Here is a 13,356-nt window from a genome sequence, read left to right as displayed (position 1 = left end):
TCCCCTTATTATCCCTGTTTCCTTTTGCTTTCCTCCTTTCTTGGGCTACTTCCAGTGTCTCAGCAGACAACCATTTTGCCTTCTTGGTTTTCTTTTTCTTTGGGACGTACTTTGTTGCCGCCTCCTGAACAATGTCTCGGACTTCTGTCCATAGTTCTTCTGGGACTCTGTTTACTAAATCTAGTCCTTCAAATCTGTTCTTCACTTCCACTGTATATTCGCTAGGAATGTTAGTGAGATCATATCTAACTGGTCTGTGTATTTTCCCTGATCTCTTTAGTTTTATTCTAAATTGGGCAATAAGAAGTTCGTGATCTGAGCTACAGTCAGCCCCAGGTCTTGTTTTCACCGACTGGATGGATGTCCGCCACCTTTGGCTGCAAAGGATGTAGTCAATCTGATTTCGGTGTTGACCATCTGGTGAGGTCCATGTATAAAGCCGTCTTTTAGGTTGTTGGAAGAGAGTATTCGTTATACACAACGAGTTTTCCTGGCAGAATTCTATCAGCCTGCGTCCCGCTTCATTTTGTTCTCCCAGACCATGCTTGCCTGTGATCCCTGTTGTCACTTGACTTCCCACCTTGGCATTCCAGTCTCCTGTAATGAAAATAATGTCTCTTTTTGGTGTATTATCCAGTAGGTCCTGCAGATCCTCATAGAACTGATCTACTTCTGCTTCTTCAGCAGCTGTGGTTGGGGCGTATATTTGGATCACTGTAATGTTGAAAGGCTTTCCTTGTACTTGAATTGAGATCATTCTGTCATTTTTTGGGTTGTATCCAAGAACTGCTTTAGCAAATTTCTTACTAATTATGAAGGCTACTCCATTTCTTCGATGTTCCTCTTGTCCGCAGTAGTAGATCTGGTGGTCATCTGATGTGAAGTGGCCCATTCCAGTCCATTTCAGTTCGCTGACCCCCAGAATGTCTATCTTTAGTCTTGACATCTCAGCAATAACAACATCCAATTTGCCCTGGCTCATAGATCTTACATTCCAGGTTCCTATGGTGTGTTGATCTTTAGAGCATCGGATTCGTCGTTCACCTCCAGTACCGTCGGCCGCTAGCCTTCCTTTCGGCTTTGAGCTAGCTGCGTCATCACATCTGGGGCTAGTTGAACTTATCCTCTGCTCCTCCCCAGTAGCATCTTGGCCATCTTCCGACCTGGGAGTCCCATCTTCCAATGGCATACCGACATATCTCTGGTTGTACTGGTCCATTTAGTTTTCTTGGCAAGGATACTGGAGTGGTTTGCCATTGCCTTCCCCAGGGATCACTCTTGGTCTGACCTCTCTGCCACAACCGTCCCGTCTTGGGTGTCCCTTCACGGTTTCGCTCATGACATCATTGAGGTGCTCAAGCTCCAGCGCCCCGACAAGGCGGTGATCCTTTGCTGGAGGATCCATTATCCATTATCCATTATCCATTATTACTTCCATTATTTTCTTAACGTCGTGCCAAAAGGTCTTGATCTTGTTGCATTTCCACCACATGTGAATATAGTTTCCTTTTTGTTTTCCACATCAACAAACATCGCTGATTTTGCCTCTGCTGAACTTGGATATTTTATTGGGCGTAAGATACCATCTGTAAAAGGATTTATACCAATTCTCCTTCATCTCAGCTGCATAGGTGTATTTTATTTTGTTGCACCAAACTTCCTCCCATTCTGTCATATTTATTGATCTTCCTATGTCTTTTGACCATTATATCATATTTCCCTTTACCTGCTCACTGTACAGAGCATTTTTACGTTCTGAGGTTATGGGGCATTGTGGGACTTGTAGTGTACCTTTGACGTTTGGTGGCCTTGAAGGAAGCTTATCATGGTCTTCTCTTCAGAGCAGGTTTGCCTTTGCCTCCAGTTGGGTTCCATTCACTAGCAGGGATTTGAACCATGGTTTCCAGAATCTTTGCTGAATACTCCAACAATTATATTGATTCTCCCACACATCTGGAGAGAAGTCAGCAGTGTTTAGGGCCTCCTTGTGACCTTCCCCATGAAATGTTGAAGGCTTCCAACTCTGGGACTTTCCTCTTTCAAGTGGTGGAGGCTCCTTCTTTGGAGGCTTTTTAGCAGAGGCTGGATGGCCATCCGTCAAGGGTGCATTGAATGCGATTTTCCTGCTTCTTGGCAGAATGGGGTTGGACTGGATGGCCCACCAGGTCTCTTCCACCTCTAGGATTCTGTCAATCTAAGTGGACTAACTCTCTTCTGACCTTTCCCATGAAATGTTGAAGGCTTCCAACTCTGGGACTTTCATCTTTTAATTGGTGGAGGCTCCTTCTTTGGATGCTTTTAAGCAGAGGCTGCATGGCCATCTGTCAGGGGTGCTTTGAATGTGATTTTCCTGCTTCTTAGCAGAATGGGGTTGGACTGGATGGCCCACCAGGTTTCTTCCAATTCTATGATTCTAAGTGGACTAACTCTCTTCTGGGCAAGAAAAAGCATATTCTTATGTGTGTGTTTACATGCCAACATAGTGTTCCTAAATACATGTTTGGTCTTGCAAAGGAGGAGTCGGAAAGAATGCCAACCTCTTCCTTCAGTGTAATATTTATTTATTTACATTCTTTCTATCCCACCCAAATCAGCCTGAAGGCAACTTACGGTGGCATACAAAGTCCGCACAATTCGATGCCATATATGAAATACATAGATTGATAAAAAGCAAGATACTGTGTAGGCCTCTTGTTAGCGGCGATGATATCTAATCAGGACTGGTTCAAGAATTCTTTCAGGTGGAATATCCTGACTTTGGTATCCTTTCAGACCCATGCAATTCAACACAAAGCTCTTGTACCGTTCCTGTTGATATTTGGGTGGTTTTTATTTATCGTGTCAGGAGCGAACCAAAACAGTTGTATTGCATTAAAAGAAACAGACAAACAAACAAAGAAAACACAAAATTTGCAGACTTGGCAGTTGATTAAATGTCCTTTGACCAGTATCTGGCCACTTGGAGTGCCTCTGGTGTTGCCACAAGAAGGTCCTCCCTTGTGCATGAAGCAGGGCTCAGGTTGCATTGCAGCAGGTGGTCAGTGGTTTGCTCTTCTCCACACTCACGTCGTGGATTCCACTTTGTGGCCCCCTTTCTGGAGGTTGGCTCTGCATCTCGTGGTGCCAGAGCGCAGTCTGTTCAGCGCCTTCCAAGTTGCCCAGTCTTCTGTGTGCCCAGGGGGGAGTCTCATATTTGGTATCAGCCATTGGTTGAGGTTCTGGGTTTATCCAGCTCTCTTTCCTATGTTTGATCAGAAGATCAGCAATTCTGGGGTCAGAGTGGCTTGGAAGTAAAATTTGGTCACTTCCACATCATCCTGATCCCAGAACCGCAAATCTGATTCAACCCCAGCTCCAAATAGTGTTGTTGTTGTTGTTGTTGTTATTTGATACATAACAAGATTAGTACACAGCAAACAAGATCACTATGGTGGCTTTTGTATTTAATGATACGTCAGATACTTCCCAAGCAAATAATGTGTGCAGATCCAAGTAGGGTGGCCTTTTGCAGTTGACAGGTGATAATATTGTCAGTGCCAATTTATTTATTTATTTATTTAGAGTTTTTATAACCCAGTCTTCTCAACCTCCGCGGAGGGACTCAGGCCGGCTAACAACATAGGGTTCAATACAATAAAATAAAACAATATATGTCATCAATATACAATACATTACAATACAATTCATACAATTGTTTTTAAGTGCAGGCCAAGGTCTTTAGGTACTGCACCCAGTGTGCCGATCACCACTGGGACCACCTTTACTGACTTGTGCCAGAGTCTTTGCAGTTCTAATAATAATAATAATAATAATAATAATAATGATGATGATGAATTGTCGAAGGCTTTCATGGCTGGAATCACTGGGTTGTTGTAGGTTTTTTCGGGCTATATGGCCATGTTCTAGAGGCATTCTCTCCTGACATTTCACCTGCATCTATGGCAAGCATCCTCACTACCTCTGAGGATGCTTGCCATAGATGCAGGCGAAATGACAGGAGAGAATGTCTCTAGAATATGGCCATATAGCCCGAAAAAACCTACAACAACCCAATAATAATAATAATAATAATAATAATAATAATAATAATATGCTAATCAAGGTGGTCAGTTGAAACATTCACACCTAGCTCCAGCAGAAAAGAGTCCTTTACCTCACCCTGGTCATTCCACAGGTATGTGATGATGATGATGATGATGATGATGATGATATCATCCTATTTTTCTCTAAATTGACTCAAAGCAGCGTACATAGTAAAAATAGTACAACACAGCCAAAACATTAAAATATAATTACATATTAATGGTATTAAAAATGAACAGTTTAAACCCTTAAGACTGATTAAAAACCTATTAAAGCAACGGCACTTTCTGGCTTGATCTTATACACAATAGTAGTCCCTAGCTTTAAGTCTGAACTAATCTCACAGAGGCCAAAACTCTCTTCTCAGTGTCTGTGTTTTCTCCCCACAGCTCGCTCGAGAGACAAGGCATTGAAGAAGCCCAAGGAAGAAGAGGTGGCCCCCACCATCCTGGAGACCTGGATTCCCGTGGAAGCCTCCCAGGAGACCCCTCTTCTGGTCAAAGGCTCCCTCTGCCCGGAAATGTGGCTGAGGTCTCCTCCTCCTCCGGGAGCGGAAGGCAGGGCATTCGTCCCCCTGGAAGCCGGCCTGGCCCAGTGGCCGAAGCAGGGGGAGGCCCGCCTCCACGACTGTCCTGACTGTGGGAAGAGCTTCAGCCTCCCACTTGGCCTGCAGGACCACCAGCGGAGCCACGCCACCCTCCTGGCCTCTGCGGGGAGTCGTTTGGCCTCTCCTGGAAGCGAGGGGCTCCTGGTCCATGCTCTGGGCTGCCAGCCGGAGAGCGGGGTGGAGCGTCACTCGCCGTCCTCGGCGGAGGAGCGGGACTGGTCGTGCCCTTGGTGCCAGCAACGCTTCCGCCTGCGGGTCAACCTCCTGATCCACGAGAGCAGCCACCTGGAGGCGGCCTCGGATCTGAGCGGCAAGGACCGCCTGGCCTGCCGCTTCTGCCCCCGGCGCTTCGGCCGCTCGGACCACCTGCTGCGCCACCAGATGAGCCACACGGGAGCCCGGCCCTACCAGTGCTCGGCCTGCGAGAAGAGCTTCACGGACAAGAGCAAGCTGACCAACCACTACCGCACCCACACAGGCGAGCGGCCCTTCCGTTGCTCAGCCTGCGGGAAGCGCTTCATCCGGCGGCACCACCTGGCCAAGCACCAGCGCACCCACACCCGCGAGCGGCCCCACCAGTGCCCCCTCTGCCTCAAGCGCTTCATGCAGAAGCACCACCTCCAGAAGCACGTCCGGACGCACACCGGCGAGAAGCCTTACAAGTGCAGCCACTGCCCTAAGGCCTTCTCCACCAAGCAGCGCCTCCTCCAGCATTGCTGCGCCTCTGGGGCGGCCATGACGGCAGCCACCCAAGGCCATGCCCTCTGACCATTGCCCTCCCGTTCGCCTCATGACCCTGTGCAGGTGGGCTGGCCTGCCATGGTGGTGGCCCCTTTGGTTGGAGACATTTCGCTGCAAAAAGTCACAACAAACGCTTGGGTGTGGTGTTGACCATCAGAGAAATTCCAGATCCCCAAGCAATGGATTCCTTGAAGAACTTACTGGAGAACCTCAACCAGGGTGGTGGCCCCATTGGTTGGTGACATTTTGCTGCAAAAAGTCACAGCAAACGCTTGGGTGTGGTGTTGACTGTCAGAGAAATTCCAAATCCCCAAGCAATGGATTCCTTGGAGAACTTGCTGGAGAACCTCAACCAGCTGGTGGCTCCATCGGTGGGAGACATTTTGCTGCAAAAAGTCACAGCAAACGCTTGGGTGTGGTGTTGACCGTCAGAGAAATTCCAAATCCCCAAGCAACGGATTCCTTTGAGAACTTGCTGGAGAACCTCAACCAGGGTGGTGGCCCCATCGGTTGGTGACATTTTGCTGCAAAAAGTCACAGGAAACGCTTGGGTATGGTGTTGACCATCAGAGAAATTCCAAATCCCCAAGCAATGGATTCCTTGGAGAACTTGTTGGAGAACCTCAACCAGCTGGTGGCTCCATCGGTTGGAGACATTTTGCTGCAAAAAGTCACAACAAACGCTTGGGTGTGGTGTTGACTGTCAGAGAAATTCCAAATCCCCAAGCAATGGATTCCTTGGAGAACTTGCTGGAGAACCTCAACCAGCTGGCGGCCCCTTTGGTTGGAGACATTTTGCTGCAAAAAGTCACAGCAAACGCTTGGGTGTGGTGTTGACCGTCAGAGAAATTCCAAATCCCCAAGCAACGGATTCCTTTGAGAACTTGCTGGAGAACCTCAACCAGGGTGGTGGCCCCATCGGTTGGTGACATTTTGCTCCAAAAGGCTTGCAAAAAGTCACAACAAACAGTTGTGTGTGATGTTGGCCGTAAGAAAAAATCCATATTATATCACTATATTAAGCTAACCAAAAAGTGGCCAGAAATCCCAAGCAAGGGGTTCAGTCGGGAACTTGATGGAGTGCCTCAACTGAGTTGATAGTTGGGCATGTTTTGCTTGAAAAGGTTGCAAAGCTCAAACAGTTTGTTGAAACAATCCATATTGTCGTGATATTATTGTCTTAAGCCAAACAAAAAGAGCCACATTGGTGTTGCAAATCCCAAGAAATTGATTCAGTTGGGAACTTGATGGAGAACCTCAACCTCAAGGTGATGATCGCTTTGATCAAGGACCAATGAACGGTTGGGTATTACATTGACAATAAGGAAAACAAATCCATAATATGACACTATGGTATATTAAGCCAACCAGAAAGGTGCAGTGCTGTTGTTGGAAATCCCAAGTGATGGAATCAGTTGGCAACTTGGTGGAGAACCTCAACATTTCTGTCAATTCCAAGATGGTGGCTCTTGTACAGTGTCTTGGTTGCATTCTGATGGTCTGAAAAACAATCTTACTTGCGGTGGAAAAAGCAATATGGCCCCACAGCATCATACATAGGACTTCCTGACACAATGGACTTCTAAACAGGCGAGGTATACATTAACGGTGCTTCTTGGAGACCAAGACTGGTCGGTCCTTGGAGGGAAGACTGGCGAACGGACTCACCTTTCAACATGGCGGCAAAAAGGGTCTTAATCAGTGGTTCTCATCCTGGAGTCCCCAGATGTTGTTGGCCTTCAACTCCCAGAGATCCTAACATCTGGTAAACAGTCTGGGATTTCTGGGAGTTGTAGGCCAAAAACATCTGGCGACCCCAGGTTGAGAACCAGTGGTCTTAATGGTGCTTTGTTCTTGTGTTGAGAAATGTCTTGTGAAGGAATGTAAATATTATTAGAGCTGGAAAGTCGCTACCAGTGAAACCAACCACAAAGGACGTGACATTAGGACTCAACGGGGTGGTGGCACCTTGTGCCTAGTTTGGGGGTGCCTTCTTCCCATTGATACACTTGTATACCGCTAACATCTCAGCCAGTGAGGCGACTCGTTGCGGTTTACAACTTATTAAAATACAATAATCAATTAAAAATGTAAAATACGATATCAAAATACAACACATAAAACATACATAATATGAACATACTTAGTATCGGGCCACCAATACAGATCGAAAACATCTCATAATTAAAATCGTAATTCAGATTCGTTATCCTTGGTTGCAAGTCCATGGTCAAAATAACCTTACAACGGAAATTAATTAAAAACTTGCTCGAACATCCAAGTTTTTAGTTTTTTCCGGAATGCCATTAGCGAGGTGACTGATCTTAATTCAATGGGGAGGGCATTCCAAAGCCGGGGGGCCACCACAGAAAAGGCCCTATCTCTCGTTCCCGCGAGCCGCACCTGTGAAGCAGGCGGAATAGAGAGAAGGGCTCCTCCAGAAGATCTTAGGGTCCTGGTGGGCTGATAGGCCGAGATACGTTCGGATAGGTATGTAGGGCCAGAACCGTTTAGGGCTTTAAAGGTCAAAACCAGCACTTTGAATTGGGCTCGGTAGCTAATCGGTAGCCAGTGGAGCTGGTACAGCAGAGGAGTTGTATGCTCCCTGCGCCCTGCTCCTGTTAATACCATGGCTGCCGCCCGTTGGACTAGTTGAAGCTTCCGGGCCGTCTTCAAAGGCAACCCCACGTAGAGAGCGTTGCAGTAATCAAGGCGGGATGTAACCAGAGCGTGGATTACCGTGGCCAAGTCAGACTTCCCAAGGTACGGTCGCAGTTGGCGCACGAGTCTTAACTGTGCAAATGCTCCCCTGGTCACCGCCGAAACCTGGGGCTCCAGGCTCAGCGATGAGTCCAGGATCACACCCAAACTGCGAACCTGTGTCTTCAGGGGGAGTGCGACCCCGTCTAACACAGGCTGTAACCCTATACCCTGTTCGGCCCTGCGACTGACCAGGAGCACCTCTGTCTTGTCTGGATTTAATTTCAATTTGTTCGCCCCCATCCAGACCGTCACAGCGGCCAAGCACCGGTTCAGGACCTCGACAGCCTCCTTAGTAGCGGGTGGGAAGGAGTGACAGAGTTGGACATCATCTGCGTACAGATGACACCGCACCCCGAAACTCCGGATGATCTCGCCCAGCGGCTTCATGTAGATGTTAAACAACATGGGGGACAGTATTGAACCCTGAGGAACCCCACAAAACAACGGTTGTGGGGTAGAACAGGAGTCCCCCAGTGACACCTTCTGAGACCGACCCTCGAGGAATGACCGGAGCCACCGCAAAGCAGAACCTCCGAGACCCATTCCCGCGAGGCGTCCCAGAAGAATACCGTGGTCGACGGTATCGAAGGCCGCTGAGAGATCGAGAAGCACCAACAGGGACACACTCCCCCTGTCGAGCTCCCGACGGAGATCATCCACTAAGGCGACCAAGGCCGTCTCGGTACCATGTCCCGGCCTAAAGCCAGACTGCGCCGGATCTAGATAATCCGTGTCTACCAAGAATGCCTGGAGTTGTGAGGCCACCACACGTTCCATGACTTTGCCCAAAAAGGGAAGATTGGAAACAGGCCGATAGTTTACCAATTGAGTGGGGTCCAGTGATGGTTTCTTCAACAGCGGTTTTATCACAGCTTGCTTTAAGCTGGCTGGAAAAATGCCTTCCCGAAGGGAGGCATTGACCACCACCTTAACCCACTCGGCCAATCCCCCTCTGGCCTCCTTTAGAAGCCAGGATGGGCAGGGGTCTAGGATGCATGTGGTAGCTCTCATTCCTCCAAGCACCTTGTCCACATCCTCGGTTTGAACCAATTGAAATGAATCCATCAAAATCGGACAAGCAGATGCTCGTGTTACATCCTCAGAGACTGCCGTTAATGTGGCGTCCAGTCCAGAGCGGATCAAAGCGACTTTGTCTGTAAAGAACCGAGCAAAAGCTTCGCAGCGAGCTGCCGAGTCATCAGGGCACCCATCCTGGATGGTGGGTTTTAAAAGGCCTCTGACAACCCGGAACAGTTCAGCCGGACGGTTCTTTGCAGACGCAATAGAGGCCGCGAAGAAGATCTTCTTAGCGGCTCTTATTGCCGCGGCATATGACCTTAGAAAGGACACAAACCGTGTTCGGTTTGACTCACTCGGATCCGAACGCCACACGCTCTCTAGTTCCCTCTTCTTTCGCTTCAACACCGCCAGCTCCTCAGTAAACCAAGGGGCTGGTTTAGCTCGGCTACTTGAGAGGGGACGTTCTGGAGCGATCGTGTCTATTGCTCTAGTCATCTCCCCATTCCAGAGAGCGACCAGGGCATCAACAGGATCACCAACCGAGGTGGCGGGAAATTCCCCAAGAGCCATCAGGAATCGCTCCGGATCCATAAGCCTCCTGGGGCGGACCAATTTAATAGGTCCTCCACCTCTGCGGAGGTTAGGGGGTGCAGTAAGTCTAAAGCTGACCAGGTGGTGGTCGGTCCATGGCAACGGAGAGATGGATAACTCCTCAACACCGCCACCTTCCTCCCATCCCTGACAGAAAACCAAGTCCAATGTATGTCCAGCACTGTGGGTGGGGCCAGATACTTGTTGGGACAGTCCCATGGTCGCCATGGTAGACATGAAGTCCTGAGCCGCTCCCGTTAGGGCAGCCTCGGCATGGACATTGAAGTCCCCCAGCACAAGCAGCCGTTGGGACTCCAATGCCAGGTCCGAGACTACCCCCGCTAGCTCAGGTAGGGAGACTGTAGTGCAGCGAGGTGGACGGTACACTAACAGAATCCCTAAACTGTCCCGATCACCCACCCTCAGGTGGACGCATTCAAAATTTGTTGACTGCGGGATGGGGGTCCTGGTCATAGAAATGGAATCTCTATAGACTACTGCAACCCCGCCTCCCCGCCCTCCGGATCTCGGTTGATGCTGCACAGAGAACCCGGGTGGACAAAGCTGGGTCAAGTTTACACCTCCAGCTTCGTCCAGCCAGGTCTCCGTGATGCACGCCAGATCTGCCCGCTCATCCAGGATTAAGTCCTGGATGAGAGTTGTTTTGCCATTGACAGATCTGGCGTTCAACAGCACCACTTTCAATCCGGAGGGACCGCCATCCTGGTTACACCTACTTACCGTATCAGGAGACCGATTTGGAATTACTAAAGTTGTTCCACGTTCCCTAGGCCGAATTAAAGGTCTCCCTTTCCCGTATCTCCCCTTCCCCACCACGACTTCTATGGGGGCTCCTCGGTTAACGGAAGCCTCTCCCTCCTCCATGACGCATTTGGTACTTATACTAATAAACCAGGGATCATTGTGGTGTACATGCCATGCCACAGTTTCAGTTTGCCATAGCCTTGCCCCCCACGTATTCTTCAGTCCCGTTAGGTCATATTCGAGATCCCTCGTGCTATTCCATTCCTTCCTACCTACATATACAATTAGCAACCAAATCAACAGATGCCAGGAAGTAGGTGATAGCATAGGTCGTAGCTATTAAGCACAGTTGGAACAAGGAATTATGCTGTTGGGATACAGATGATGTTTTAGCACAGCACAGTAGAACAACAATGAAGAGCACAGTAGTCAATAGAGGTTGGGGTGGGACTTTAGGGGGACGAGGTGGATATATAAGCCTTATTATTTTGGTTCTTGTTGACACACGTGGAATCCAATCATGTCCTCAGAAGATGGCTTAGTTGGAGAGGGATTCTGGAAGACGTCGTCCAGAAACGCCAAGCTCTGCTGATGTCCATGCTTGGGACCATAGCATGGGGGGATGTCCTGGGACAAAAACTGGAGCCCATCACAGCCTCGCTCCTCCGACTTCTACAATTTGTTGTTGTTGTTGTTGTGCATATTGGCTCAATCCACAGTACATTTATTTCCTCAAGGCTTTCGTACCCCAAGATGGACCGAAACAACGTTTTGCAGGGCTGGGCCTCTCCTCGGGTGCCTCTTTACCCTTTTCAACTCCTATGATGTACCTTCTTGATTGAAGCAGTTTCGTGTAGATGTGCCTGGGCGCAAGTGTGGGAGGAGGAACAGGCCTTTCCATTTGGGGTGTTGGGAGTGGATTCGCTCCTTTGGTGAAGAAACCAAACGTAGGAAGGAGGATGGGAAAGTGTATTGTCGAAGGCTTTCATGGCCTGAATCACTGGGTAGTTGTAGATTTTTTTCGGGCTATACAGCCATGGTCTAGAGGCATTCTCTCCTGACGTTTCGCCTGCATCTATGGCAAGCATCCTCAGAGGTCTGTTGGAACTAAGAAAGTGGGTTTATATATTTGTGGAATAATGTCCAGGGTGTGAAAAAGAACTCTTGTCTGCTGGAGCTAGGTGAGAATGTTTCAACTGACCACCTTGATTAGCATATAATGGCCTGACAGTGCCTGGAGCAATCTTTTGTTGAGAGTGTTGCAATCCAGAGCAGAGAACGAGGCCTAAGATAACTATCCACCACACTTGGCTGTGAAAAACAATCCTTTTTTATTGAAGAAAAATGGTTACAAAATAAAGGAAAAATGCAAGTCAAAAGCCACAGCAAAATCAGCAAACATGAATTTAAATGGACAAGGCAAAACCAAAAGCCTCTCTGAGAAATACTTGAATCTGTTAGCAATCCACTAACCGTACTTGATATCCTAGAAATCTTTCCATACTATGGCCAAGGAACCGGGAGAACTGCCAAGGTCTTCATCAATTCTGAAACGATGCCTGAACTGAGGGAATCAGCCTGGCGTATTGCAATTAAAACTCAAGAATCGGTTCCGTGAACCGCCCTTCTGTTTTGAAGCCAATGTTTTTAATTCTTGAATTCGGGAGGATCGACGCAAACTGAGTGTTTTATTTCTGTCTTGCCAGATCTGGCCCCTTCTGTTGTCATTACAGTTAACAGGTGCAGAAGGGAGGGAAAGGTCAAGGTCTCCCTCTGAAACATTCTCATGAACACTGGTACTTTCATTTTCCAAATCTACAGAAGTTCCTTCCTCACTAATTTCAGGAACATTGGCATTTTCCAAACCTACAGGAGTTTCTTCCTCACTAATTTCAGGAGCATTGGCATCAAAAGGTACATTTCCATTAGCATCAGTAAATATACTTTCATTAGCATCAGGAGGAACAAACAGAGAATCAGGTTCAAGTTCAAACTCAGGCTGAACCCCAACAGAGAGGTGATTAGATGTCCTTGTTTGTTTTCTCTCTGTTGTTGTGCTGTTGTAATTTTAGAGTTTTTTAATACTGGTTGCCAGATTTTGTTCATTTTCATGGTTTCCTCCTTTCTGTTGAAATTGTCCACGTGCTTGTGTATTTCAATGGCTTCTGGCATTGAAACCAGTCTGGCAACCAGTATTAAAAAAAACCTCTAAAATTACAACAGCACAACAACAGAGAGGAAACAAACAAGGACATCTAATCACCTCTCAACAAAAGATTGCCCCAGGCACTGCCAGGCCATCAAATGCTAATCAAGGTGGTCAGTTGAAACATTCACACCTAGCTCCAGCAGACAAGAGTCCTTTGTCCCACCCTGGTCATTCCACAGATAATATAAACCCATTTTCCTAGTTCCAACAGACCTCACTACCTCTGAGGATGCTTGCCATAGATGCAGGCGAAACGTCAGGAGAGAATGCCTCTAGACCATAGCCATATAGCCCAAAAAAACCTACAACAACCCGATGGGAAAGTGGTTTTGTATATTTTAGGTGCGGTAGGCTTTTCCTTCTCACTCTCCCCTATTTGTTTTCCTTTTTACCCACCCCCCACCCCTCCCCACTCCTTTTGGGCTGATGACCCCGTGAGAAAGGCGACTCTTCCCCATGCGCTGCTCCATTGCCTTGGCAGGATTGCGATGTGCCCTCGATTCTCGATAGAAGGCAGGCTATGGACTGAAATAAAACCCACTCAGCACAAGGGCGGCCTCCAGGTGTGTTGCTTGTT

General features: G+C 48.0%; 2 protein-coding genes across 3 annotated transcripts in view; both read left to right on the top strand.

The window, feature by feature from the left end:
- Positions 1 to 13,329, top strand: part of LOC132779056 (zinc finger protein 777-like) — a 55,471-nt gene extending 42,142 nt beyond the window's left edge. For both annotated transcript variants that reach the window (XM_067470418.1, XM_067470417.1), the window contains exon 8: positions 4,473 to 13,329. In XM_067470418.1, the coding sequence (XP_067326519.1) occupies positions 4,473 to 5,458 (986 nt within the window). In that variant the 3' untranslated portion in view covers positions 5,459 to 13,329. The remainder of the gene's footprint in view (positions 1 to 4,472) is intronic.
- LOC132779055 (zinc finger protein 777-like) overlaps positions 13,284 to 13,356 on the top strand; it is a 29,675-nt gene continuing 29,602 nt past the window's right edge. The window contains exon 1 of the mRNA XM_067470416.1: positions 13,284 to 13,342. The gene's annotated coding sequence lies outside the window, so the exon portion shown is untranslated. The remainder of the gene's footprint in view (positions 13,343 to 13,356) is intronic.

The sequence above is a fragment of the Anolis sagrei genome, chromosome 6, assembly GCF_037176765.1.
Source record: "Anolis sagrei isolate rAnoSag1 chromosome 6, rAnoSag1.mat, whole genome shotgun sequence".
Classification (NCBI taxonomy): Eukaryota; Metazoa; Chordata; class Lepidosauria; order Squamata; family Dactyloidae; genus Anolis; species Anolis sagrei.
Note: the sequence above shows the minus strand (reverse complement) of the source record. Positions and strands in the feature narration are given on the sequence as shown.